Source organism: Mesocricetus auratus, unplaced genomic scaffold (genome assembly GCF_017639785.1).
Source record: "Mesocricetus auratus isolate SY011 unplaced genomic scaffold, BCM_Maur_2.0 Super-Scaffold_100024, whole genome shotgun sequence".
Lineage (NCBI taxonomy): Eukaryota > Metazoa > Chordata > Mammalia > Rodentia > Cricetidae > Mesocricetus > Mesocricetus auratus.
In genome coordinates this window covers 29,959,264-29,983,028 of record NW_024429205.1, presented here as the reverse complement: position 1 = coordinate 29,983,028, position 23,765 = coordinate 29,959,264, and the positions used below count along the sequence as shown (strand labels likewise).

Below are 23,765 nucleotides of genomic sequence, written 5' to 3'. Positions count from 1 at the left end.
TCATTATAGGTGGTGGGATGGGAATCTTTCGAGCATTGATGTCTTTCTTGGCTCTTTATGGGCTTTAGTGCAGAAGGCTAGGGTTCTAGAAAACTAGACAGTCACCAAAGTCAACCTGAGCCAGTGACTTCCAATTTCATTCTCAGAAACATGATGAATGACAAGCCAGGATATAGGACAAACAAGGTTTATTAAGAGGTAGAAAAGGCCGGGCAGTGGCGAATGCCTTTAATCCCAGCACTCGGGAAGCAGAGGCAGGCGGATTCTGTGAGTTCAAGGCCGGGCTGGACCGACAGCCTCCAAAACCATACAGAGAAACCCTGTCTTATAAAACCAAAAAAAAAAAAAAAAAAAAAAAAAAAGAAGGTAGAAAAGTCCCTTGCAATTTGGAAGAAACTTGAGAGAGTTGCCCTCATAGTACTCATTGGAAGTACTTTTATGTGTTAGGAATGTTGTTGATTGGTTCAAGCTGTGTGTGAGGTAGACATTGACTTGAGATGAACCTGATTGGCTAGTTTGAATGTAAGTAGAGAAACTCATTGGACAGTGTGTCATGTGTTCATGCTCAAGCTTAGAAAGCCTAAGGCAGGGTGAAAAAAGTCATCAGAAGAGTTCTGAACTGGACTGTGGTAGGGATGTGGGGGAATGGGTGGAAGTCAGGAAGTTAAAAAAAAAAAAAAGGCCAGTGACGAACTGACATCTTGATCTTGATGAGTCAGGGCTTTTAGGGTTTTAGTTTCTTAGTTCTCAGAGCTGACTATATATACTCCAGCAGACATATAGACATTTTGTTTTCTTTATGCCTGCAACCATGCCTCCCTAATCAGTATGCCTTGTTCCTAACTACTATCAGCATGATCACCATGCCAGGCAAGATTTTGAATATTTCTAACTGCGTGGGTGGTGAGATGGTTCTCTGGGTAAAGACACCTACCACCAAGCTGGTCAACGTAAGTTTGATTCCTGGAATCACCCTGGTAGAAGAAGAGAATGGTACCACTTGAGTGTACACCCACATGAAGTAAACAAATCTATAAGAAAATCAAATATAATTGGGTGATGGTGGTGCATGCCTTAATCCCAGCACTCAGGAGGCAAAGGCAGGTGGATCTCTGAGCTTGAAGCCAGCCTGACCTACAGATTGAGTTTCAGGACAGCCATGTAAAGAGAGGCTTTTTCCTTGAGAGAAGCCTTCCTGCCAGCCTGGTTCTAGAGCCACATCAGTCCCAAATAACCACACAGGAGTCTATATTAATTATGAAGCTATTGGCCTTGCTTGTTTCTTACTGGCTAGTTCTGACTTAAGTAATTACCCCATAATTGTTAATCTAAGTATTTCTCTTACCAGAGAAGTTTCCGGGCTTCCTACCCCAAGGCGTTACATCTCAACTCTCCGTATGTTTCTCCTACCCAGAGTCCTTCTAGACTCCTAGTCCCTCCTATCTTGGTTCCCTATTGGCTCAACAGTGCTTTATTGACATAATCACAGGACCTCCCACATCACAGCCAGGTCTAGAAAAACTAAAAAGAAAGAAAAAGAAAAGAAAATCAAATACTAGTGTGGTGGTGTATGCCTTTAATCCCAGGAATCAAGAGGTAGGTAGATCTCTGTGATTCCCCTGTCAGTTAGGGCTATATAGTGAGACACTGTCTCAAAATGGAAGGAAGGAGGGAAGGAAGGGAGGGAGGAAAGGAAGGAAAGAAAGAGAGAAGAGAGAGAAAGAAAAGAAGAAAAAACTTATACCTAGGATATGAACTTTGTTTTTTTTTAATAATTTTTTAAAACTAAAGATAGCCAGGCGGTGGTGGCACACACCTTTAATCCCAGCACTCGGGAGGCAGAGGCAGGCGGATCTCTGTGAGTTCGAGGCCAGGCTGGACTGACAGCCTCGAAAACAATACAGAGAAACCCTGTCTCAAAAAACAAAAAAAAAAAAAAAAAAAAAAAAACAAACCAAAACTAAAGATAGACATATAGAGATGTTTTCTTTTAAAAAGATAGAGGTCTGTCCCTTCAGTTTTAGTGCTTTCATCCCACACCACCTACCATTCTATAACGTATGAAGCACTGCCCAACACTTAGGACTGTCCACAGAAGAGGTAGGATGTCTGCCATTAGACCCACCTTGCAGATAGAAGCATGTAAAGGGAAGCTTTTTCCTTGAGAGAAGCCTTCCTGCCAGCCTGGTTCTAGAGCCGCATCAGTCTCAAATAAACACACAGGAGGCTATATTAATTATGAAGCTGTTGGCCTTGCTTGTTTCTTACTGGCTAGCTCTGACTTAAGTAATTACCCCATAATTGTTAATCTAAGTATTTCTCTTACCAGAGAAGTTTCCGGGCTTCCTACCCCATGGCGTTACATCTCAACTCTCTGTGTTTCTCCTTCCCAGAGTCCTTCTGGACTCCTAGTCCCACCTATCTTGATTCCCTATTGGCCAGCAGTGCTTTATTGACAAATGCACAGGACTTCCCCCCAACAGAAACACTAAAGCTCAGATGGCTGTGCCATACTTGAACCTTATTTGGAACCTATACACAGACCAAGATTCCAGGGCTCCTGCCACAGTACAGCACTACTTAATTTTCTTCCTAGAATGACAAAGAATAGTGAATTAATCACAGAGAAGACTCCTTAGTGAACTGTATTTATGAGCACAAATTTAGAAAGGTGTTTGAATATGGTGCATAAGAATATGGATTACAGAGCCACTGCCTCTCTGTGTGACCTCAAATAGGCTACTAAAAATATCTATATCCCAATTTACTTAGCTGTATGAGATAATAAAAGCATATAGGGATTTTGCAAATTAATTGAAAAATGGAAGGATACAAGATTAACTCAAAAACGTCAGTAGCCCTACTATATGTAGATAATAAAGGGACTGAGAAAGAAAACAGAAATATAACCCTTTACAATAGCCACAAACATGAAATATCTTGGGGTAACTCTAACCAAACAAGTAAAAGACCTGTATGACAAGAACTTTGCATCATTAAAAAAAGAAATTTTATGTGAAAAAACAAAAGACCCAAGATATCCAAAAGAACTCTGCACAATAAAGGAACTTCAGGAGGCATCTACTATAGAGCTATAGTAATGAAAACAGCTTGGTATTGGCACAAAAATAGACAGGTAGACCAATGGAGTTTAATTGAAGACCCTGATATTAACCCACACACCTACAAACACCTGATTTTTGACAAAGAAGCTAAAACTATACAATGGAAAAAAGAAAGCATCTTCAACAAATGGTGCTGGCATAACTGGAGGCTGACATGTAGAAGACTGCAGATAGATCCATGTCTATTGCCATGCACAAAACTTAGGTTCAAATGGATTAAAGACTTCAACATAAATCCAGCCACACTGAACGCCTTAGAAGAAAAAGTAGGTGGTACCCTTGAACAAACTACGGGAAACCACTTCTTGAACATAAGACCAGTAGCACAGACAGTGAGATCAACAATTAATACATGGGACCTCCTCAAACTGAGAAGCTTCTGTAAGGCAAAGGACACAGTCAACAAGACAAAAAGGCAGCCCACAGAATGGGAAAAGATCTTCTCCAACCCCACATCTGACACAGGACTGATTTTCAAAATATACAAAGAACTCAAGAAGCAAGTCATCAAAACAAATAATCCAATTAAAAAGTGGGATACAGAACTAAATAGGGAATTCTCAATAGAGGAATCTAAAATGGCTGAAAGACACTTAAGAAATTGCTCAACATCCTTAGCCATCAGGGAAAAGCAAATCAAAACAACTCTGAGATACCATCTTACTCCTGTCAGAATGGCTAAAATCAAAAACACCAATGACAACCTTTGCTGGAGAGGATATGGAGAAAGAGGAATCACTGCTGGTGGGAGTGCAAACTTGTACAGCCACTTTGGAAATCAGTATGGCAGTTTCTCTGGAAAATGGGAATCAGTCTACCTCAGGATCCAGCAATTCCACTCTTAGGCATATACCCAAAAGATGCACATTCATACAACAAGGATGTCTGTTCCACTATGTTCATAGCAGCATTATTTGTAATAGCCAGAACTTATAAACAACCTAGATGCCTCTCAACTGAAGAATGGATACAGAAAATGTGGTACATTTACACAATGAGAAAAAAACCAATGGAATCTTGAAATTTGCAGGCAAATGGATGGAACTAGAAGAAACCATTCTAAGTGAGGTAACCCAGTCACAGAAAGACAAACACGGTATGTACTCACTCATATATGGATATTAGACATAGAGAAAAGGATTACCAGCCTACAATCCACACCTCCAGAAAAGCTAGGAAACAAGGAGACTGAAGGAGAGACATACACAGTCCCCCAGTGAAGCAGAAAGGGACAAGAGCTCCTGAGCAAATGGGGAGTATGGGAGAGGGGAGAGAGGAGGAGGGAAGAAGAGGAGGGGGTGGAGAACATGAGGGATCCGGAAGACAGAGTGGGGGGAGGAATAGAGGAGAGCAAGGAAAGAGACTCATCAATAGAGGAGCCACTATGGGTTTAAAGAGAAACCTGGCACTTGGGAATTGTACAGAGATTTACAAGGGTGACCCCAACTAGGACCCTAAGCAATAGTGGAGAGGCTACCTTAAATGCTCTTCCCCTATAATGAGAATGATGACTACCTTAAATGCCATCCTAGAGCCTTCATCCAGTAGCTGATGGAAGCAGAAGCAGAGACCCACAGCTAAGCACTGAGCCAAACTCCTGCAATCCAGCTTCAGAGAGGGAGGAGTGACGAACAAAGGGGTCAAGACCACAGTGGGAAAACCCACAGCAAAACTGACCTGAGCAAGTGGGAACTCAGAGACCCCAGTGTGACAGGTGGGGAACCAGCATAGGACCAAACCAGGTCCCCTGAATGTGGGTGTCAGCTAGCAGCACTGGGCAGTCTATGGGGCCTCTGGCAGTGGAACCAGGATGTACCCCTAATGCAGGAACAGTCTTGGGGGGTCCATTTCCCATGGAGGGATACTCTCAGCCTAGATACACAGGGGAGAGGCTAGGCCCTGCCCCAAATGACTTGACAGACTTTGATGATCCCTCATAGGAGGCTTCACCCCTCCCCCAGGAGTGGATGGGAGATGGGATGGGGTAGTGGGTGGGTACCATGGGAGATTGGGAGGGACAGGGAACTGGGATTGATATGTAAAATAAGGTTGTTTCTAATTTAAATAAAATGTATAAAAAAGGATTTGATATGGTTCCTGGATCATAAATATAATTTAAAATATAATGTATGATTGTGTTAACAAATTAATTTTTTACTTAAATTATGCTAACAAGTTCTGAGATATTTTAAGTAGCAATGCATGTGCGGTATTATGTAGACTTAAAATTGTATGAATTAGTGGTTAAAACTCATTTCCCCATCTCTGAGTTATCTGATCAATTATCTGACCTCAGAGTCTAAATAATTAACCTTAAGCCACAACTTAGCGAGACATCTTATGTCAACCCTGAATCACCCCTCTTCTCCCTCCCTCTCTCCCTCAGCTACTTCTCTAGAGCTATGCTTGCCTGCAACCATGCTGCCCCCACTATGATGATAATGGACTAAGCCTCTGAAACTGTAAGCCAGCCCCCAATGAAATGCTTTCATTTATAAGAGTTGTCTTGGTCATGGTGCCTCTTCCTATCAATAGAACTAAGACAGATCTGAAGTGTCCCCTGAAGGCTCACGTGTTCTTACACTGGTCCCCTACTGGTGGTGTTGGCTTGTAAAGTTGTGAAACCACTGGGATTATGAACTAGTCAGCAGAAATGGGAGCAGGCTTGAAGAGCTAGCTGCCTCTGACTCCAGCCTGAGCTTTATAATGAGAATGTTTCTCTGGTCCAGCTAGGTCCTGCCGCCCTTCTCCATCCCAAAGAAACACACAGACACTATATTAATTATGGAATTATTGAACTTTAGCTAAGATTTCTTATTCTTAATCATTAACCCATTTCTATAAATCTAAGTATTTCCACATGGTCTTATCTTACCAGAGAAAGGTCAGGGCCTCTTACTCCATTGGGGTCTATATCAAGTCTGCTCAGCATCTCTGGAGAGGAGAGAAGAGGAGAGGCGAGGAGAGGAGAAGAGAGGAGGGGGAGGGAAGGGGAGGGGGAGGGGAGGGGAGGAGAGGAGAGGAGAAAAGGAGTGAGTTACTGTTTGTTCCTGCTTATATTCTGATTCTGCCCAGCTTTGTCACTTCCTGCCTAGCCAATCAGCCTATGAGTGCTTTATTCATTAACCAATAAGAGAAACATGTATGCAGAAGGACTTTCCCCATCAAGGCTTTCTGCTTTGTGATTCACAGAGACATAAGGACCCTTCACCATTGTCAGGCCACTACAAACCATACCATGGCTTCGCGATCCATTAAAACCGTGATCTAAAATATATCTTTCCTCAGATTGTTTGCATCAGGTATCTACTCATGGTGACAAGAAAACTAACACACAAGGACTATCTAAACCAGTGGTTCTCAAGTATCAGTGGATATCAGACTCACCTGGACGGGGGTAGAGCTGTAGCTCAGTTAGACTGCTTGCCTAGTATGCACAAAGCCTTGGACTATGTCCCCAGTGGTGAGGCATGCCTGTAATCCCAACACCTGGAAGGAGAGTGGAGGAGGGTTAGAAGTTCAGGTCATCTTTGTGAGCCCAGCCTGAGCTACATGACTCTGTCTCAAAAATTTTTATTTAAGTTCATTGGATTCAGAACGGTTGGGTCTGAGAATTTGCTTTTTTGTCTCATCTAACCCTAGAGGATTTGGGACCTTCTTTTTTTTTTTTTTTTTAAACAAGGTCTCTCCGTGTAACTCTGGCTATCCTGTAACTGGATATGTAGACCAGCTTGACTTGGAATTCAGAGAGATCTTCCTGTCTCTACCTCCCAAGTGCTTCCATGCCAGCTTTGGGGACATTCTGACCTAACAATTAGGTGATAGATTCTCAGGAACAGTATTATTCATATCACAGTTTTTAAATTTTTAAAGAAAACCCAAGTGAATAATAGTGGTAGAAATAATCATTAGCTTTTTCTAAGTCAATTCAGGGTTCACATTGCTATCTGCTCCTAGAACCCAGTGACCTGCAGTGGGCAGGCTCACCCTGAAATGCCACTGAGATCACATGGGAACACCTCAGGACTGACATGGTTCACTCTGTTTCTACTGTTAACAAATTTGCTTGACTTTTTCCACACTATCCCCTTTGATTGCAAAAACCAAACCTTTCTCTACTTAATTTTTTTGAGACATGGTTTCATGTAGCCTAGGCTTGAACTCTCTGTATGTGTTGGAGGCTAACCTTGGACTCCTAAGGCTTCTGCCTCCACCTTCTAAGTACTGGACTTGCGCATGCACACACACACACACACACACACACACCACTCAGCGTCAGCAGCGTTAGGGCGAACCCAGGGCTAGGCAAGTGTTCCGCTAACTGTCCTACTTTTTAGACGAGGTTTTGTGCAGCCCGGGCTGTTTTCAAACTCACTATGTAATCAAGGACTGCCTTGACTCCTGACCCTCCTGACTCCACCTCTCAAGTGCTAGGATGACAGGAGTGTGCCACCATGCCTGGCTAAGATAAGGGTCTTGAATTAAACTTTTCTACAGGCCTGATTGCAGAGGGTTACAAAACTGTGAGCTATTAGATAAGAAATAATTGTATCCTATAGTGGTATCTTAGTTAGGGTTGCTATCGCTGCAATGAAATACACTGACCAAAAAACAAGCTGGGGAGGAAAGGATTTATTGGGATTTACTTCCCCGTTGCTGTTCATCGCCAAAGGAAGGAAATTAGGACAGAAATTTAAACAGGGCAGGATCCTGGAAGTAGGAGCTAACCCAGAGGCTATGGGATGGGGGGGGGGGTTGAAACTTATTGGTTTGCTTCCCATGACTGGCTCAGCCTGCTTTCTTAAAGAACCCAGGACCACCAGTCCAGAAATGGCACTACCCACCATGGCCTGGGCCCTTCCCCATTGATCACTAAATGAGAAAATGACTTACAGCTGGATCTCATAGAGGCATTTCCTCAACTGAGGCTCCTTCCTCTGATGACTCTAGCTTGTATGACACACACTACCAACCAGTACAAGAGGTCTGCCTCCCTCCCTCCCTCCCTCCCTCCCTCCCTCCCTCCCTCCCTCCCTCCCTTCGTTTCTTCATTCCTTGATCCCTATCTGTCTTTTTCAGGGCTCAGCATCAAGCCTAAGGCCTCACACATTAGGCTAACACTCTACTGCTGAGCCCTACCCCCAGCTCCTACAGTTGGCTTTTTATAGGCTTTAGGAGAAAGAAGGTAGAGAGTTTTGCTCTGTAGCCCAGACTGTCCTCAAACTCACTGTGTATCCCAGCTTGACCTTGAATCATGGCAACCTTCCTGCCTCAACCTCCTGTGTGTTGGGATGTTGCCGGTATGAATCACCATGCCCAGGCTTTTTCATTTTTTAAGTAATAGTGATCCTGCTGCCTCAGCTCTAAGTGTTGAGATTGCTGAGTCATGCTGCAGCTTCCAAATCATCATTTTGGAACCGAGAGGCATCGTTTCCAGTGGAAAGTGTTTTACAGTAGTGTATCAGTCCTTTTTCTAAACAGTTGCCTGTCTTAGCAATATAGATTTAAAAATAATATGAAAGATCAACATTCTAAGACAAGTGTGTTTTTTTTAATCAATATTACTGCAACCATTCTGCTCTCCATGGAGGACTCGGGGTCACTGTGCCCTGCAGAAATAGGTTCACTCAGTTCTTTTGAACTTTTGCTAGGTGGAAAATCACAACTCTTTGTGTAGCTGTAAAGTAGAATAAGGGAGACCCTGTTATGAAATACATGTCCTTTTACCATGCATGCTCTATAAAGAGCATCTAGGGTTGGTGAGGTGACTCAATAGGTAAAGGTGCTTGCTGCCAAGTCTAACAACCTGAGTTCGACCCTTAGAACCCATATGGTAGAAGGAAGAGAACTAACTCTGGCCTCCACAGGTGTTTCATGGCCCATCACACACTAAATAAATGATAAAATGTAAAAGTAAAGCAAAACTACAACAAAACTTAGGTGGGTGTGTTGATCGGTGTCTATAATCCTGGCTCTCAGAAGATAGAAGGAAGGAGCCAGGAGTTCAAAGTCACCTTTGGCCACATAGTGAGTTTGAAGCCAGCATGAACTACCTAAGACCCTGCCTCATTGATAGCTAGATAGGCAGACAGACAGACAGATGATTGATGGGATAGGTATAGATACAAGCATTTAGCTTCACGAAACACAGCACACTTTATTTATTTATTTATTTGTTTGTTTGTTTGAGGCAAGTTCTCCCCTTTAGGCAGGTCTAGAACTCACTGTGTAACCCAGGATTGTTTCAGACTTGCAGCAGTCCTCTTGCCTCTACTTCTCTGCTACAGGAACAATACCTAGGGTTGGGTACCATGCTCAGCCTCCATGCAGTTATAGCAGGCCCTGGCCTTCTCCCCTTTGCAGAACCTTCATTCTTGCTTTGGGACCATTCAGAGAAGTAAATAGAGAAGGGGGGGGTGTGCCTCAAAGCCTACCCATACAGCACCTAACAGGTTTCTACATGAATCTCATTGAAGAGTTCCTCATAACTAGGTGTTTTTCTGGCTCTGTGAGGCCTATTAATGGAAAGCCATTTGCTTCTGGTCCTGGGTGGAGTAATAATATTCCAAGCTACACCAAAAGCACAGTAAATCCAATTGGACCAGTCAGTTACTTGGCTAAAGGATCATCCCTCAGGAAATAGATTCATGTTAAACCATCCTAAAGAGACTGGGGAAGTAAGTATTTCTCTAATGAGATAATGGACTTTTCCTTCCCAGAAAGCCATCACTGGTACTGTCACTTGAGAGCCACCCTGAGGTTTCTGACTTTTCCTTTTCTTCTCTTCTCTCTCTTTTGGATACTGGCCAGAGCCCAAGGATGCTTTTGCTGGCACTTTGGGCTTCCTTACTTTTTCTCCGAAGCTCTCCAATCTATCTTTTTTGTCATGCAGCTACTGTCTACTGTGTGCCTATCCTTCATCACTTAACCCAAGCAGCATGGCTGTCTCTTGTCCTGTTTTCCACCCCCCTCTTCTTGGCAACTGCCAAGATTTCCAGCTTGCCTCCCCTGTTGTTTTTCTTTTAAATGTAGTTGAGCTTCCTTGAGGGTCAAATCTTAAATTCTTTCATTAACGTGACTAAGAACCCTGAAAGGGAACACCAGTTTCCCTAGTAACAGGTGACACCCTAGGTAGAACTCCCAGCACTCTGAAGACTGTAGTAAGAGGATCAACAGGAATTTGAGACAGCCTGGGCTACATTGTGAGTTTCAGGCCAGACTAGGTTACAAAATAAGACTCTGTCTCAGGAAGAAAGGAGATGAAGAAAGAAAGAAAGAAAGAAAGAAAGAAAGAAAGAAAGAAAGAAAGAAAGAAAGAAAGAAAGAAAGGAAGGAAGGAAGGAAGGAAGGAAGGAAGGAAGGAAGAAAGCTTCCCTCAGCCAGAAAAAAGAAGCTGTCTTGAAGGACACATAGAGCCAATGGTAATCCCCCAGGAAAGCTCTCACTCGAATGAAGGGAAGGCAATGACACAGACATAAATACCAAGGACATGCTCATATTTATTCAGTGAAATGAGAATCTCCAAAGAAATAAGAGTATAGTGAAGCACCTGATGGTCTTGGAAAGCAGGACATAGGGAAGTGTAGAGTGTAGTCTTCCCCTGACAGTCGCCTGGGCCCTGCCGCACTGTCTGAACCCCCAAATAATACACAGGACACTATATTAGTTATAAAGCGGTTGGCCGTTTGCTTGGTTTCTTACTGGCTAGCTCTGACTTAAGTATTTAAGCCATAATTGTTAATCTAATCTAATCTAATCTCTTACCGGAGAAAAGGGTCCAGCCCTCTTACTCCTCTGGCAGCCTACATGGTGTCTCTCTGTGTCTCTCTCTTTCCCAGAATCCTCCTCAACTCCTAGTCCCACCTATCTTGCTTCCCTATTGGCCAACAGTGCTTTATTCAACAACCAATAAGAGACAGATTTACAGAATGGCATCTCCCATCAGGGGAGTCTTTCCCAGAGGCAGCTGGATGGGCAGAGTAGGTAATAGAAAGGCCTGTGCAGTCTGGTAGGTGGGAAGGAACAAATGGTTCAGAGTCCATTATGTGACAAATGGACTCTATGAATCACTTCTTAGCAAAGCTGATAGGCTGACATTATGCAGTGATAGGCTAAACGTTTTGATGCATCCTATCCCATGTCTCAAGCCATGCTGTCTTCCTCTTGCCCCTATCCCTACTCAAAGCTACCAAAATGCCCTTTTGAAGTGACCAGCCCCACCATTTTAGCAACCATGACAGGCTACCGTGTACTTGCATGACCTTGCCGCTCCTATCCTGGTCACTAGGAGGTCAGATGCCCTCCTCGTGGTAAGGAACCAATCAGAAGTTAGCTGGCGGGGCTGTGCTTTACAGCTCTGGGATGTGTTTTATGGACAGTGCACAACAGTGACATGCAGAGCATAGCAACCGCCCTGGGAGGGCCTATGGGCCATAACAACCAGTTGACCAATCAACACAGGGCAGGTCCTCCAAATCTGGAAGCACACCAATCCTAAGACTGTTTCATACCCCTAGACACTCCCCTTACGCTGCCCTTTAATATCCCCACCTTGTGTTTTTCGGGGTCTTTCTCCAGCCATCTGTGAGGTTAATGGATGAAAGACCTGAGTTAATGGGGTTAAGTTAAGCAACTACAATAAAAGACTCTTTGCTTTTGCATCAAAATGGGCCTCTTGGTGATTTTGGGGTTCAGAATTTGGGCACAGCACTTTGGTTACTGTCACAGCAATGAGTTAAAGAGTCAGAAAGAGGGTACAGCTCTAAAGGGGGAACCCCAGCATTTCTGTTTTGGAGGCTGCAGCTTTTCTCTCCCAGGGTGCTGGAATTCCCCAGAGGTTCTCAACTTTACTTTAAATGCTAGTTTTAGCCCAAAATCCCAAGTCAGATGTGTCAGGTTTGGAACCCACAGAGGAAAGCATGCCTCACCTTTGACTCGCTGGATTTCATGACAATGACACATAGAGAAGCCTGTAATTAAAGCAGGTCCAAAGTACACAGAGGCATGCACATTGGATTCAAGGCAATGCGCTACTATTTCACAATTTAAAGTTTTCACAAAACTACAGAAATTGGACATGGTAGCACACACCCATAGTCAAAGGCCTTGAGACTCTAATGAAGGAGAGTGGCAGGATAAGGTCTATTCAGGCTCCACAATGAGGTTAAAGACCATCCCATGATCAAGGAACAAAGCTGTCAGAGCCCTATTTTCTGGCTTGATTTTGTGGGGTTCTATTTTTGTTTGCTTTCTTTCTTGAAAGAGGGAGCAGAGTCACTGAGCCATGTTATTCTTCTGATAGTCTCAAACAAATACTATGATATAAAATTAAGAAACTTAATTACTGATACAAATTCAGTACATCTGATCTTATATGATAAAGGAATGAGAGAAAAGAAAGGTGTTTACGTAATACAGACACTCATACACACACAGATACACACACACACACACATACACACACAAATGTATTATTGACAAACTTCATGACAATCACTGTCCTCTTTTATGACTGGCCATGTGAGTGTAGCTCATACTTAACAACTTAACAACTACCTTTTTTTACAACCCATTCTGTACATTCTTTATCATCAGTTGGTCAGGGTTCTTTACCTAGTACAACAGCACAATCTTAAACACAGGACACGGCACACTTTAAGAGCCCAACTACATACGGGTAGCATGGCCGAGCGGTCTAAGAGCCCAAGTGCTATTGAATTGTAATGTAACCCAATATTTGAGTACAATAATCCCAGCTAACAGAGTAAATTCATTTTTAGTCTGTTGACTCAAGTATGAGTAGCCTAGAATGGCTGGGTGGCACTCTTCTATTTCATCAGAATCCTTGCATGTTTTCTGATAGAAACAGCCTCCCCCATGCAACTAAGCTCCAAGCCAGCTAAGCATATAGGCATGGAAATGGGGTGCAAAGGCTTTTGCTAGTGGCTCTCTAGAGGGCAACAGTGAGTAGCTGCTCCAATTCCCACCCCTTGATCTGTCTACCTATGAATGAATTCTGGCTATGAGCAATTATTGGGAGCTGATTCTAAACAACACAGCCCTCTGGAACCCCAGCCATGCAATTAATTATCTTATAGTATATGATATCTATGACTGTCTCCAAATGGTTACTCTGGCTGGTTCTGAGGCACAATCCTGTACTCTTAGCAATTCAGGAGGCCAAGGAAGGAAAAACACATGCCAAGGTCTTTATGGCCTATGGTGAGTTGAAGGCCAACATAGGCAACTCAGTGAGACCCTATCTCAAAATTAAAATGTTTAAAAAAGAAGAAGAAGAAGAAGAAGAAGAAGAAGGAGAAGAAGGAGGAGAAGAAGAAGAAGAAGAAGAAGAAGAAGAAGAAGAAGAAGAAGAAGAAGAAGAAGAAGAAGAAGAAGAAGAAGAAGAAGAAGAAATAAGAAATACCTGGAATAGAGCTAAGAATTTGGCTAACAAACATAAGGCCCTCAGTTCAACACCCCACCCCCACACAAATAATGAAAAAGAAAATTTTCATTAAAAATGAAACATTCTATAAATGTTTTCTGACTGCTTCAAGGTTGGGGGGAACATTTTAGGGCCAGTAATTCTAGGTCTTATAATGCTTAATGAGTTCATTGTTGTATTTCTTTGAAGTGAGTTTCTGGATCAGAATTCCTATGAGGAACATCATGATTGTGGGTAAGGCACTCTGCAAATCAACACACAAGTGTTTGGCTACAAAAGAAACCACCCACACATTTGGTGCTGCTTCCAAACATATGTGGCCCTCTGGAGACCCTTGCTCCATAGAATTATCATATACTATGATACAGGTGACTGATTCCAAATGAATACTTTGACATTGTCTGGGGGAACAAGCCTGGACTCTCAGAAATTCAGGAGGCCAAGGAGGATTATAATTCTCATAGCCAGAAGCAGTGAAATTGTGTCAAGTGTAGGGGATGGAAAATATGGTTATGGCATTATGAAAGAAAAATACCATGTTCAGGCATACTGAAAAATCATTTCATAAAATTCAGCAGCTTTCCTCTCAAATTTCATATAGATCAAAAGAAGGACATATGTATATTTTGAAAAAAGAAATAGTCCAAGCTGATCTCTAGTTCTACATGTATCAGAGGCCAGACTGACCCTCCTGATTCCCCTTCTGAGTCCTGTCCAAACACAAAAAATAAATAAGGAATATCTGTTATATGCTATAACTTGAATGAAGCTTGACTTAAAGAATATTATGTTAAGCTGGGCAGTGGTGGTGCAGGCCTTTAATGCCAGTGCTCCAGAGGCAGAGGCAGCAGCCTGGTTTACAAAGTGAGTTCCAGGACAGCCAGGGCTACACAGAGAAACCCTGTCTAAGAAAGAAAGAGAGAAAGAAAGAAAGAAAGAAAGAAAGGGAGGGAGGGAGGAAGGAAGGAAGGAAGAAAGGGAGAAAGAAAGAAAGGAAGAAAGAGAAAGAAAGAAAGAAAGAAAGAAAGAAAGAAAGAAAGAAAGAAAGAAAGGGAAAAAGGAAAAAAGAATATTATATTTAGCTGGGTAGTGGTGGTGCGGACCTTTAATCTCAGCACCCAGGAAGCAGAGGTAGGTGGATCTCTGTGAGTTCGAGGCCAGCATGGTCTACAGAGTGGATTCCAGGACAGGCTCCAAGGCCACACAGAGAAAACAAACACTGTCTTGAAAAAAAATACTGTTAAGTGCAATGAACTAATCACATTCACATATAGCAGCCGTACATAATGCTTGCATAAGGACAAAATTGCCTAACATACCTCTGGGCTGAGCAGAGGGTAGATGCCACATAACCCTAGCAACCTGAATTTGATTTTTGGAGCCCTCATAAAATGGAGGGAGAAGATTGGCTCCACAAAGTTGTCCTCTAACTTCTACACGTGCTCTGTGCTGTGTACACACATATACACATATTCACACAGACTAATAATAATTTAGAACCTTTTGTAGACACGCTCTCACTATGCAGTCCTAACTGGCCTGGAACATGGTAATGCAGACCAGTCTGACTTCCAATTCTCAGAGACCTGTCTTCCTAAAGAGTTAAAGGTATGCACCCCCATGCCTGATCATAAATGAGATTTTTTTAATTTAAAAAACTCAATTGTTAGGCAACATATGACTATGCTGTATGATGTCAATTAACACTCATAATAAAAATGCATAGAAATGGAAAAAATAATGACTTCCAAGATGAAGGAATAGAGACTGATTAACTTAATATCATTACCATTGAAAATGTACACTTAGGAGTGGTGAATGTAGATAGGACTGGGGTATAGCTCAGTTAGTGTTTGCCTCACAGCCGTGGGTTTGATCCCCTCAGCACATAAACTGGAGATGGTGGAGTATATCTGTAATATCAGTACAGTAGAGACAGGAGGATCAGAAGTTCTAGGTCACCCTTAGCTACATAGCAAGTTGAAGAGCAGCCTGACTGCATAAGACCCTGCTTATAAACAAACACAAAACAAGTAAGAAACCAATGCCCCTCAAAATAGAAAATTACTAATAAATATTTGTTGTATTTACCAAAAAAATCAGAAATAGAAGAAAAATTTTCTTGATATTCTAAAGATTGCCATGGCAGGAATTGCATATTAAAGAACACTAAGACTAAGCTTTAAAACAAAACAAACCTCCACTTTTCAGACTCTGGTGGCTAGGGTGTAAGATTTGGTTGGGTCCCACCAAACAGCAGTAGTCCTGTGAGACTCTGGAAGTGAATCACAAGAGAGAGCAGGTGAAAAAACACTAATGGGGACTGTGCAGAAGTAGGATGGTTCTTAGCTAGCTGCAGAATCAATGGTTTATTCATTTGATTGATAGCTGACTTTTTTTAAGGGAGGGTCTTACTATGTAGTCCTAGCTAGCATGGAACTCAAAGAGATCCACCCATGTTTGCCTCAGGAGTGCTGGGATGAAAGTTGTGCACCACCACACCTGGCCTTTGTGTGTGTGTGTGTGTGTGTGTGTGTGTGTGTTTTAACTGCATGCATGTCTGTGCATCACCTGCAAGTAATACCCAAGGAAACCAGAAGAAGGCAAAGGTTGCCCTGGGACTGGAGTTACAGATGGCTGTGAGCTGCCATGTGGTGCAGGGAAGAGAATCTGGGTAAGATCAGCCAGTGCTCATAACTGCTCAGTCATCTCTCCAGGTCTCAGCAAGCACTCTGCATTCTTAAGCACTGAACCATCTTTCCAACCCCTTCAGATGACTTTTTGGATTGAACAGCTCTCTATATCAGTAATGGATACATTATCAATCAGAATCAAGGCAGAGCTGTTAGAAAGATCTATGAGTATTCTCGATTCTTGATCTAATTTCCCTCCACCTTTATGTAATGTTTGGAGGCAAAGTCTAAGTGTTGCTATAAAAATCATAGCAAGGGTGGTGACAGGGACTCAGAAGGTAAAGGCACTTGCTTCACAAGTCTGGTACCTGGAACCCATATAAAGGTGGAAGCAAAGAAATGATGACACAAAGTTGTTCCTTTCACACGCGCGCGCGCACACACACACACACACACACACACACACACACACACATACTAGAGTATAAATAAAACTATCGCATTCCAGAAAAGCCAAAGATTTTAAACAAATAATTAAACAAAACCCCCAAAAATATTGAAGCTGGGGATTTAGCTCATTTGGTGACATGATTGCCTAGCATAATGAAGTCCTGGGTTCAATCCACAGCACTACTAAACAAAACTACTGCAACAAATGAAAAGACTTAAATAAACTGGTCACATCAATCCACTTACTTTTTAAAGGTATTTCCCCCTTAATCTGGCAATAACCAGGTAAAAGTGTAATTTTGAAATCCCATCCTACTATATTCAACATTTTATTAATTTTAAATATGCAGAGAGGTTTTCCTGTCATGAATTCAAAGAAGTGTTCAGTATTTCCGTCTAGCAATCAATTTCAGTAGAATGAATTCTAAGTCTTCTTGAGATCATACTTAGATAGCTGTCAGACAAGATCATATAGCTGAATTACATAAATAATGACTATACATCTGCATGTTGAAAGTCAAACTCCCTAAAAATATCTGTACATGTGCATAGGTGGTTTGGTGACAACAGGAGCCAAAACATATCATTTATAACTGCTATTCTCAAAATTTGCATGCTTAAATTTGAAAATAACCATCTTCTGGTAAAGTTTAAATGACTTGAAATAAAATAAAAATAAAATCCCATCCCAGCCAGTGGATGTATGAGCCTGGCATCCTTAGAAATTAAAAAGGGGAGCCGGGCGTTGGTGGCGCACGCCTTTAATCCCAGCACTTGGGAGGCAGAGGCAGGTGGATCTCTGTGAGTTCGAGGCCAGCCTGGTCTACAAGAGCTAGTTCCAGGACAGCCTCCAAAGCCACAGAGAAACCCTGTCTCGAAAAACCAAAAAAAAAAAAAAAAAATTAAAAAGGAATAAAGTACTCACAAGTGTGTTTATCAACAATGATCACTGCTTCTCTGCTATACTACAGAAACTGCAAACCATTATTGAAAGACATAAAAATTGAGGCTATAACTTAGTGGGAGAGTACTTGTCTGAAGGAGATTAAGAAGAAACAAGTTGGAAGTAGCAATGCTCAATTCCCAGCACCATAATAATGAATAAATAACCTTTATGAATGGGAAGACAGTCTTTGTTAAAGTCATTTGTGTGTGGTGACACATGCCTATCAGCAAACAAAACAAAACAATCTCTGTAAAAAAATGTTCAAACAAAACAATCTCTATAAAAAATGTTGTTGGGACACTTTGGTGAATCTGAACAAAGCTTCAGACTAGCTGATACTCTATCAATGTCAGCCTTTGGAATTTAAATTTTTTACTCTTTACATAAGTAAACTCAACCCTGGTAATGACAACTGCAATCCCAGGAATTGGCAGGTGAAGGAAGGAAGATCAAAAGTTCAGTGTCGTCTTTAGCTACATAGTGGTTTTGAGGTAAATTGGCTTTCACGAGACACCCTACCCCCACTATGCACACAAAAAATAATACGACAAAAAAATCCCGTTTACACAGGCATAAGGACACACACACAAGCCTTGTTATCTTAAAGAAAATTGGCCTTATGTTCTTTCATTCCCAGCTTAGAATTAGTTTGTCGTGTTCAAAAATCGTGTTGGGGATTTGATTAAGCTGCACTGAGGCGGTCAGTTTGCAGACCTATCAATTACTTGAATCAAATGGAGATTTTGCCGGAAGTTTCAGCTCTGTCGGGATGATGACAAGCACAGCTAGTGCAAAGAACAGGCCTGTGTGTCTTGACGATCCTTTGATCATTTCATTTAACTCATTACTCATTAATTCATTAATAACTTACCCTGCTTCCTACCACCCTTGCAAAGTGGGAGGAGGGAGGGAAAAGGATGCAGAATGAGTGTTAGCTGGCAGGCATTCGGTTGCTCTCCTCAATCTGCGTGTTCTCCGGTGTGTTTTCAGAGGGAACACTATTTGCAACAGCGGAATTGAAGGTAAGGATTGAGAAACAAAGAATGAAGTAAAGAATGCGAGTTGGATATACTTCACTGGGAGCCCAATGCATTTTGTAACGGTTGAAGCTGCTATGCTTAATACCTGTGAGACCCCGAAGTTCACGGGCAGGAATCCTGTATGGAGACTTAGGGCTGCAGAGAAATGGTATTTACGTTGGGGGTGGAAAAGGGGTGGGGCGCAGATTGGGTGAGAGTTCCTAGAGTACCAGGGGGTCTGAGGTGGAGAAAAGTTACACTTGGAACAGCACGTGCATGGATCAGTGATGGGTGCGCGGGAGGCAAGAGGGAGAGAAGCATTTGGAGCGATAAGTAGCTGGCGCGATTATGCAAATCGATGAGTACCGGGTTAAGGACTTCGGACTTTGTTCGGGGACACCAGTAGATACTCTTGAACAGGAACTAGCTAGATCCCAAGCGGGCTTAAGGTTACTGCGGCCGCGATGGAGTCAGCCACGTGGTCTTGTCCCGACCAGCAGGGCCCCCTTCCACCTGCAGGGGGCGCTGTCATGGCCGGGCGTCCTCCCCGCCCCCTCCCGGGTTGCCCCAGGTCCGATGCGCTCGGAACTCGTCTACTTGGCCTGGACGCTCCCGCCGCAGCCCCGTGCGTCACCTCCGCTCTGGCGGAGAGGCTGCCTCGCACCGCCGGGTGGCGCCAAGGGGAGCCTCTGCGCTTGCGCCGCCGGTCGGCGGACCTCTGCGTGCGAACGCACGCGCGTCTGAGCCTGGCGTTGCTTTTGTCCTAAGAGATGTTGGCGGACCGCTGACACAGGCTCGAGAGCTCCCGGACCTCAGTTGCGCTGGTTTCCCCTCCCGCCACTCCGGGAAGCCATTTCCCTTGAGCCGTTCTCTGTCTGCAACCACAACTTCACCCAGGTGGAAACCTGACCTGGCCGCTGAGCTCGACAGTCCGTGATCCCGGGGCTTCTCCCCTTGTGCACTTAAGTCAGATTCCTAGTTGAAGGGACTCTTGGAGTTCAATTACCAATCCTTTAATGATCTCTTGACATCTTGAAGTAAGTACATGTAGATTTGTAGACCAGGCTGGCCTCGAACCCACACCGATCCACCTACCTCTGCCTCCCGCCGAGTGCTGGGCTTAAAGGCTAGTCTCAGTACACCAAGCAACTCCTTGCATTCTCACTTCAGGTTTCCCCTATGCGACTTGGATGTCTTTAAAACAAAGCCTCCCTCTGGGCACATGCTAAATCCTGAAATTATTGTATTATTGAACTCCATACAGAAAAGTGCTGACCTTTTGACATTTACATTCTGCTGAGGGGAGATCACGAGGAACAGATAACCGGGTGCTGGGAAAGACTGACATAGGACTCATGGTAGACTCTAAGAGATGGTAGTTAACTAAACTCATCAGAAAAGACCAGTCACGTGGACAGCTGGGTGCTCCAGATTGGGAAAAGCCATGGTCGCGGGAGCGTTGTTTTCCGGGAATTAACAAGGCCAGTGTGACCAGAGTCTGATGGACTGTGATTGACCGTTGTGAGGAAATGTTAAGAATTTCTTAAGCAGGAGTCAGGTGCAGAACTTTGAGGTTACTCTTTAGTTTCTGAGATAGCGCTGGCTAGCCTGGACCTAACTCCCTGTGTAGCTGAGATTGTCCTTGTACCTCTCTCTGCCTCCCTCCCAAAAGCTGGGATCCTAGGCCACCGCTCTCACCGTGAAATGTATTTAATAGTAACGAGGAGCCAGGATACACTTTCTACAGAGAGCCAATTTGGTCCAGTCACTTTGAACCACACAAACCAGTCGCTGAAAATAACTGATATGTTTGTTGGTCTCTGAAACTCCTTTTCCAACCCCTTCCCAAGCTGTGGTTCCACCGCCTCTCTCTTTAAAGAATCTGTGTGTGGAGGACCTGCCACTGAACATGTATGCAGGCCGAAAGACAACTCTTGAGCAGTCAGTCTTTCTCTTTCCTGTGTGCTCCTGAGACAGAACTCTCAGGTTCTCACGCATGGGGGTAAGAGCCGTTTATTGGCCGAGTCATTTTGCCAGCTCTGCTGTAACTCAGATGGTTTACCGATGGACTTCAAAATGTCGTCTTGAACACGTTCAAAGTATGGGGGGTTGTTTGGAATGATGTGTACATTTTGTGTGCATATTATAAAAGGGAAGATGTGAAGAGTTCGTTCAGATTCTAGGAGGTCATCTAAAGATTAAGAGCGCTAGTTTCAAACATTTTTTTATCTGTGAGATCTTGTCTATTGTATTCCAAAACAGCTGGACATAATGTCAATTTGAGCCCAGGCTGTTCTTCGAACTGCCTTCTCATCTATGAAATGAAAACTCTGAGAACTAAAAAGGCACTTTCCTGGGAGAGCGTTCGATGATAAAGCGTAGCGTGGCACGGTGTTGCACAATGCCACTACTGTAAGCGTCTGCATCCCTGGGATGGAAGGACAATCCGTAGACACTGCTTCTATAGCAATCCAGGATCTTCATGTCCCTACTCTGGGTCGTGTACCAGGAAGGAACAAACAAAACAGAAAGTTTTTTTCCAGAAGCTAATTATCCAGCTGAAGCCATGAAAGATGCAAAGCGGGGCGGACTAGGCCCATACCTAAACGCCTGCGGGTTTGAGTATACCTGGTCAATAACTATCACACGTACACGTTTTCATGTTATGGAAAGGACAAGGGAAACAGGACGAGCTCTCCTCCCACCGAGCAAATACTGAGCAGTAGTTTTTGTGAGAAGGAACCTATCTTTTGTGCAATCTGTTTAGTACACAGTGCATGCTCAGGGCACTCCTTATCTTCACGCCGGGAACAAAGTACACACACCCCTTTTCTGAGACCCAGGGTCTCAGGATCTCCCGGAGCAGGGTGGGCTCCGGGCTCCGGGACCACACAAAGGGGGCGCTCTGCCTGCTCGCACACCCTCACGCCCTGGCCCTCCGGTCCGGGGTTCGCCTTCAGGGTCCCTCGGCCCCGCCCCTGCAGTGCCCTCCCAGCCTCTTGCGCGCGCCCCTCCTCATCGGCGGGCGGGCGGGCGGGCGGGCGGCCGGAAAACCCGGAGCGAGCCGGCCCGGGCCGGCGGCGCATGCTCAGTCGCGGGCAGGTTCAGTTCGCTAGTAGGAAGCTCCTGCGCTCCACCGGCGGCGGCGGAGCGCAGCGGCCGGGCTACCCGGCAGCGAACTCGGGCCCTTCCCCGCCCCCGCCCGACCCCGGCCCCCGGGCTCCGCCCCGCTCCGAGCCTCGCGCCCGACTTCCCCGCGAGCGACCGGGCGCCACCGGCTAGAACGTCCCTCCACGCGCCGTCTCTCGGCGGCCCAGGCCGTGCCGGGGAGCGCAGTCCCGGGTGCGGGAGGCGGAGGGAGGCCCGGGGCGGAGCAGGGAGCCTGCCCCGGGGCGGTCGTGCGGGATGCCACCGCCGGGCTGCGCTGGCTCTCGGCGACCGGTTCGCGTGTCGGGTGGGTGTCCGGCCGCGGGCCTCGCCCCCCAGCCGCCTCGCCAGCGCTAGCCGGGCCGCGCGGCGCCCCGAGGGTGCCGGGCAGTGCGCGGGCTGCGGCCCTGCTCCGCGCCGCGAGACGCTGCCGCCCCGAGGCGTCCCGAGGGCACCATGCAGGCGCAGCAGCTGCCCTACGAGTTTTTCAGCGAGGAGAACGCGCCCAAGTGGCGGGGGCTGCTGGTGCCTGCGCTGAAAAAGGTAGGAGCGCCGAGCCCGCTTCCCGGCTGCGGTCCGCGCGGGGCAGGCCGAGGGCGGGGAGGCGGGGCGCGCACCCCCGACTCTCTCCCGGGTCGGCGGGGTCCCCGCGCCCGGCCGCTCCAGCTGTTGACACTCGCCCGGGGCGCGTGGGAAGGCCGCACACAGTCGGGGAGGGCTGATCGGGATAATCCAAGCGCGGAGGAGACGGCTGGAGGAGCCTCGGTTTACCGTGGAGGTCAGAGAAGGCCACTGCCTGGCTTCTCGGTCTTAGCGAGCTGCGGTCAGCCTCCCGGTTTAGGAGTCCAAGGCGCTCTTACGGGCTGGAGAGTACCCTGGCCACAGTGCTTGCTAAGTAATTGCAAGGTAGCCTGCCAGCGAGAACATGGCCTGCTTGGCTTTGCTCGCCCTCAGTCATAACTCCCGGTTCTCTTGACACTCCCCCACCCCCATTGCAGGGGTGATGCTCATGCCACTGTGTTCAGATGGGTTCTTCTGGGGAGTCTGAGACTCTTGGAACCCTTGTTTGCTTTGGCGTTTTACATTTCTAGTCTTTGTGTGTTACTTCGAGTTTTCCAGTGGTTAAAGTAAATTATTTGAAAATGTTGCTACATTTTAAAATCTCCTAAAGCAACACTGTGAACAGTCTGTCGTTGTGTTTGGCATTTTGAATTTTTAGCCTTTGTTTGTTTTTTAGTTTGCTAGTGGCTAAATCTTAAAAGCTTCCAAAGCTTCACTGTTACTTAGTAGATACTGTACTAAGTGTTTGAATGGATTATAAAACAACCAGATTGTGTTTTCTCTAGTTTGCCTTACCTGTAAAAATTGCTTTACTCTTTCAGTAGTTTTAATCTAGATTTCTTATTGCTCACATAGTTTTCAAGCTATCTTTGAAAAATACAGCTTTGTTTCAATTGAGAATTTAGAGTGTTTACCGTTGTGTGGAGGCTTTTATTATACCAGAGTTTAGAAAGGTGTTTCATAGTCCTCAAAGGCCAGCAACTTTTAGTTTCTCCTTTGCCCTGTTCATCCCTTCCCCTGTTGGTGTCTTATGGTGGAAACTGCCGGAAAACTTTGCTTTTATTTTTCATATTTAAGTTACTGATCTCTATCCTCAAGTGTCTCACTGCTTACAAACCTCTGTGGTGTTTTCTATGGAAATCAGAGACCACTTTGACGTGCCTACTTTGTTCATTAATGATCCCATGAGGCCTTACTCCGCTTTTACATTGGTTTACCTGCACACTTGACTGCTTAGCTTGTAGAAGTGGAGAAGTATGTCTCATGATGCTTGAAGCTTGGTATCTTGACAAGATGAGAGAGAAGAGTTGATTTATATGTATAAAAGCCCTCACAGAACATTACCAGTTTGGGGTATTTAGTTTAAGAGCAAGGAGCTCCTAAAGGAAACCTTTGGAGTGGTGGAAAGTGCAGTGCAGAATTGGCAGACCTCACTAACCT

At 44.8% G+C, this 23,765-nt stretch overlaps 1 protein-coding gene and 1 long non-coding RNA gene across 2 annotated transcripts in view; one reads left to right on the top strand and one right to left on the bottom strand.

Moving 5' to 3' along the window:
* Positions 1-5,929: 5,929 nt before the first annotated feature.
* On the bottom strand, positions 5,930-19,066 carry LOC121133858. Its single transcript, XR_005870872.1, has 3 exons — positions 18,984-19,066; positions 6,513-6,614; positions 5,930-6,059 (listed from the first exon to the last, which is right to left on the bottom strand). It is a non-coding gene; the product is annotated as an uncharacterized LOC121133858 (long non-coding RNA).
* A 2,692-nt stretch (positions 19,067-21,758) lies between these two features.
* Sos1 (SOS Ras/Rac guanine nucleotide exchange factor 1) overlaps positions 21,759-23,765 on the top strand; it is a 77,587-nt gene continuing 75,580 nt past the window's right edge. Inside the window, exon 1 of the mRNA XM_005073625.4 lies at positions 21,759-22,307. Coding sequence (XP_005073682.1) covers positions 22,221-22,307 — 87 coding nt within the window. The 5' untranslated portion in view covers positions 21,759-22,220. The remainder of the gene's footprint in view (positions 22,308-23,765) is intronic.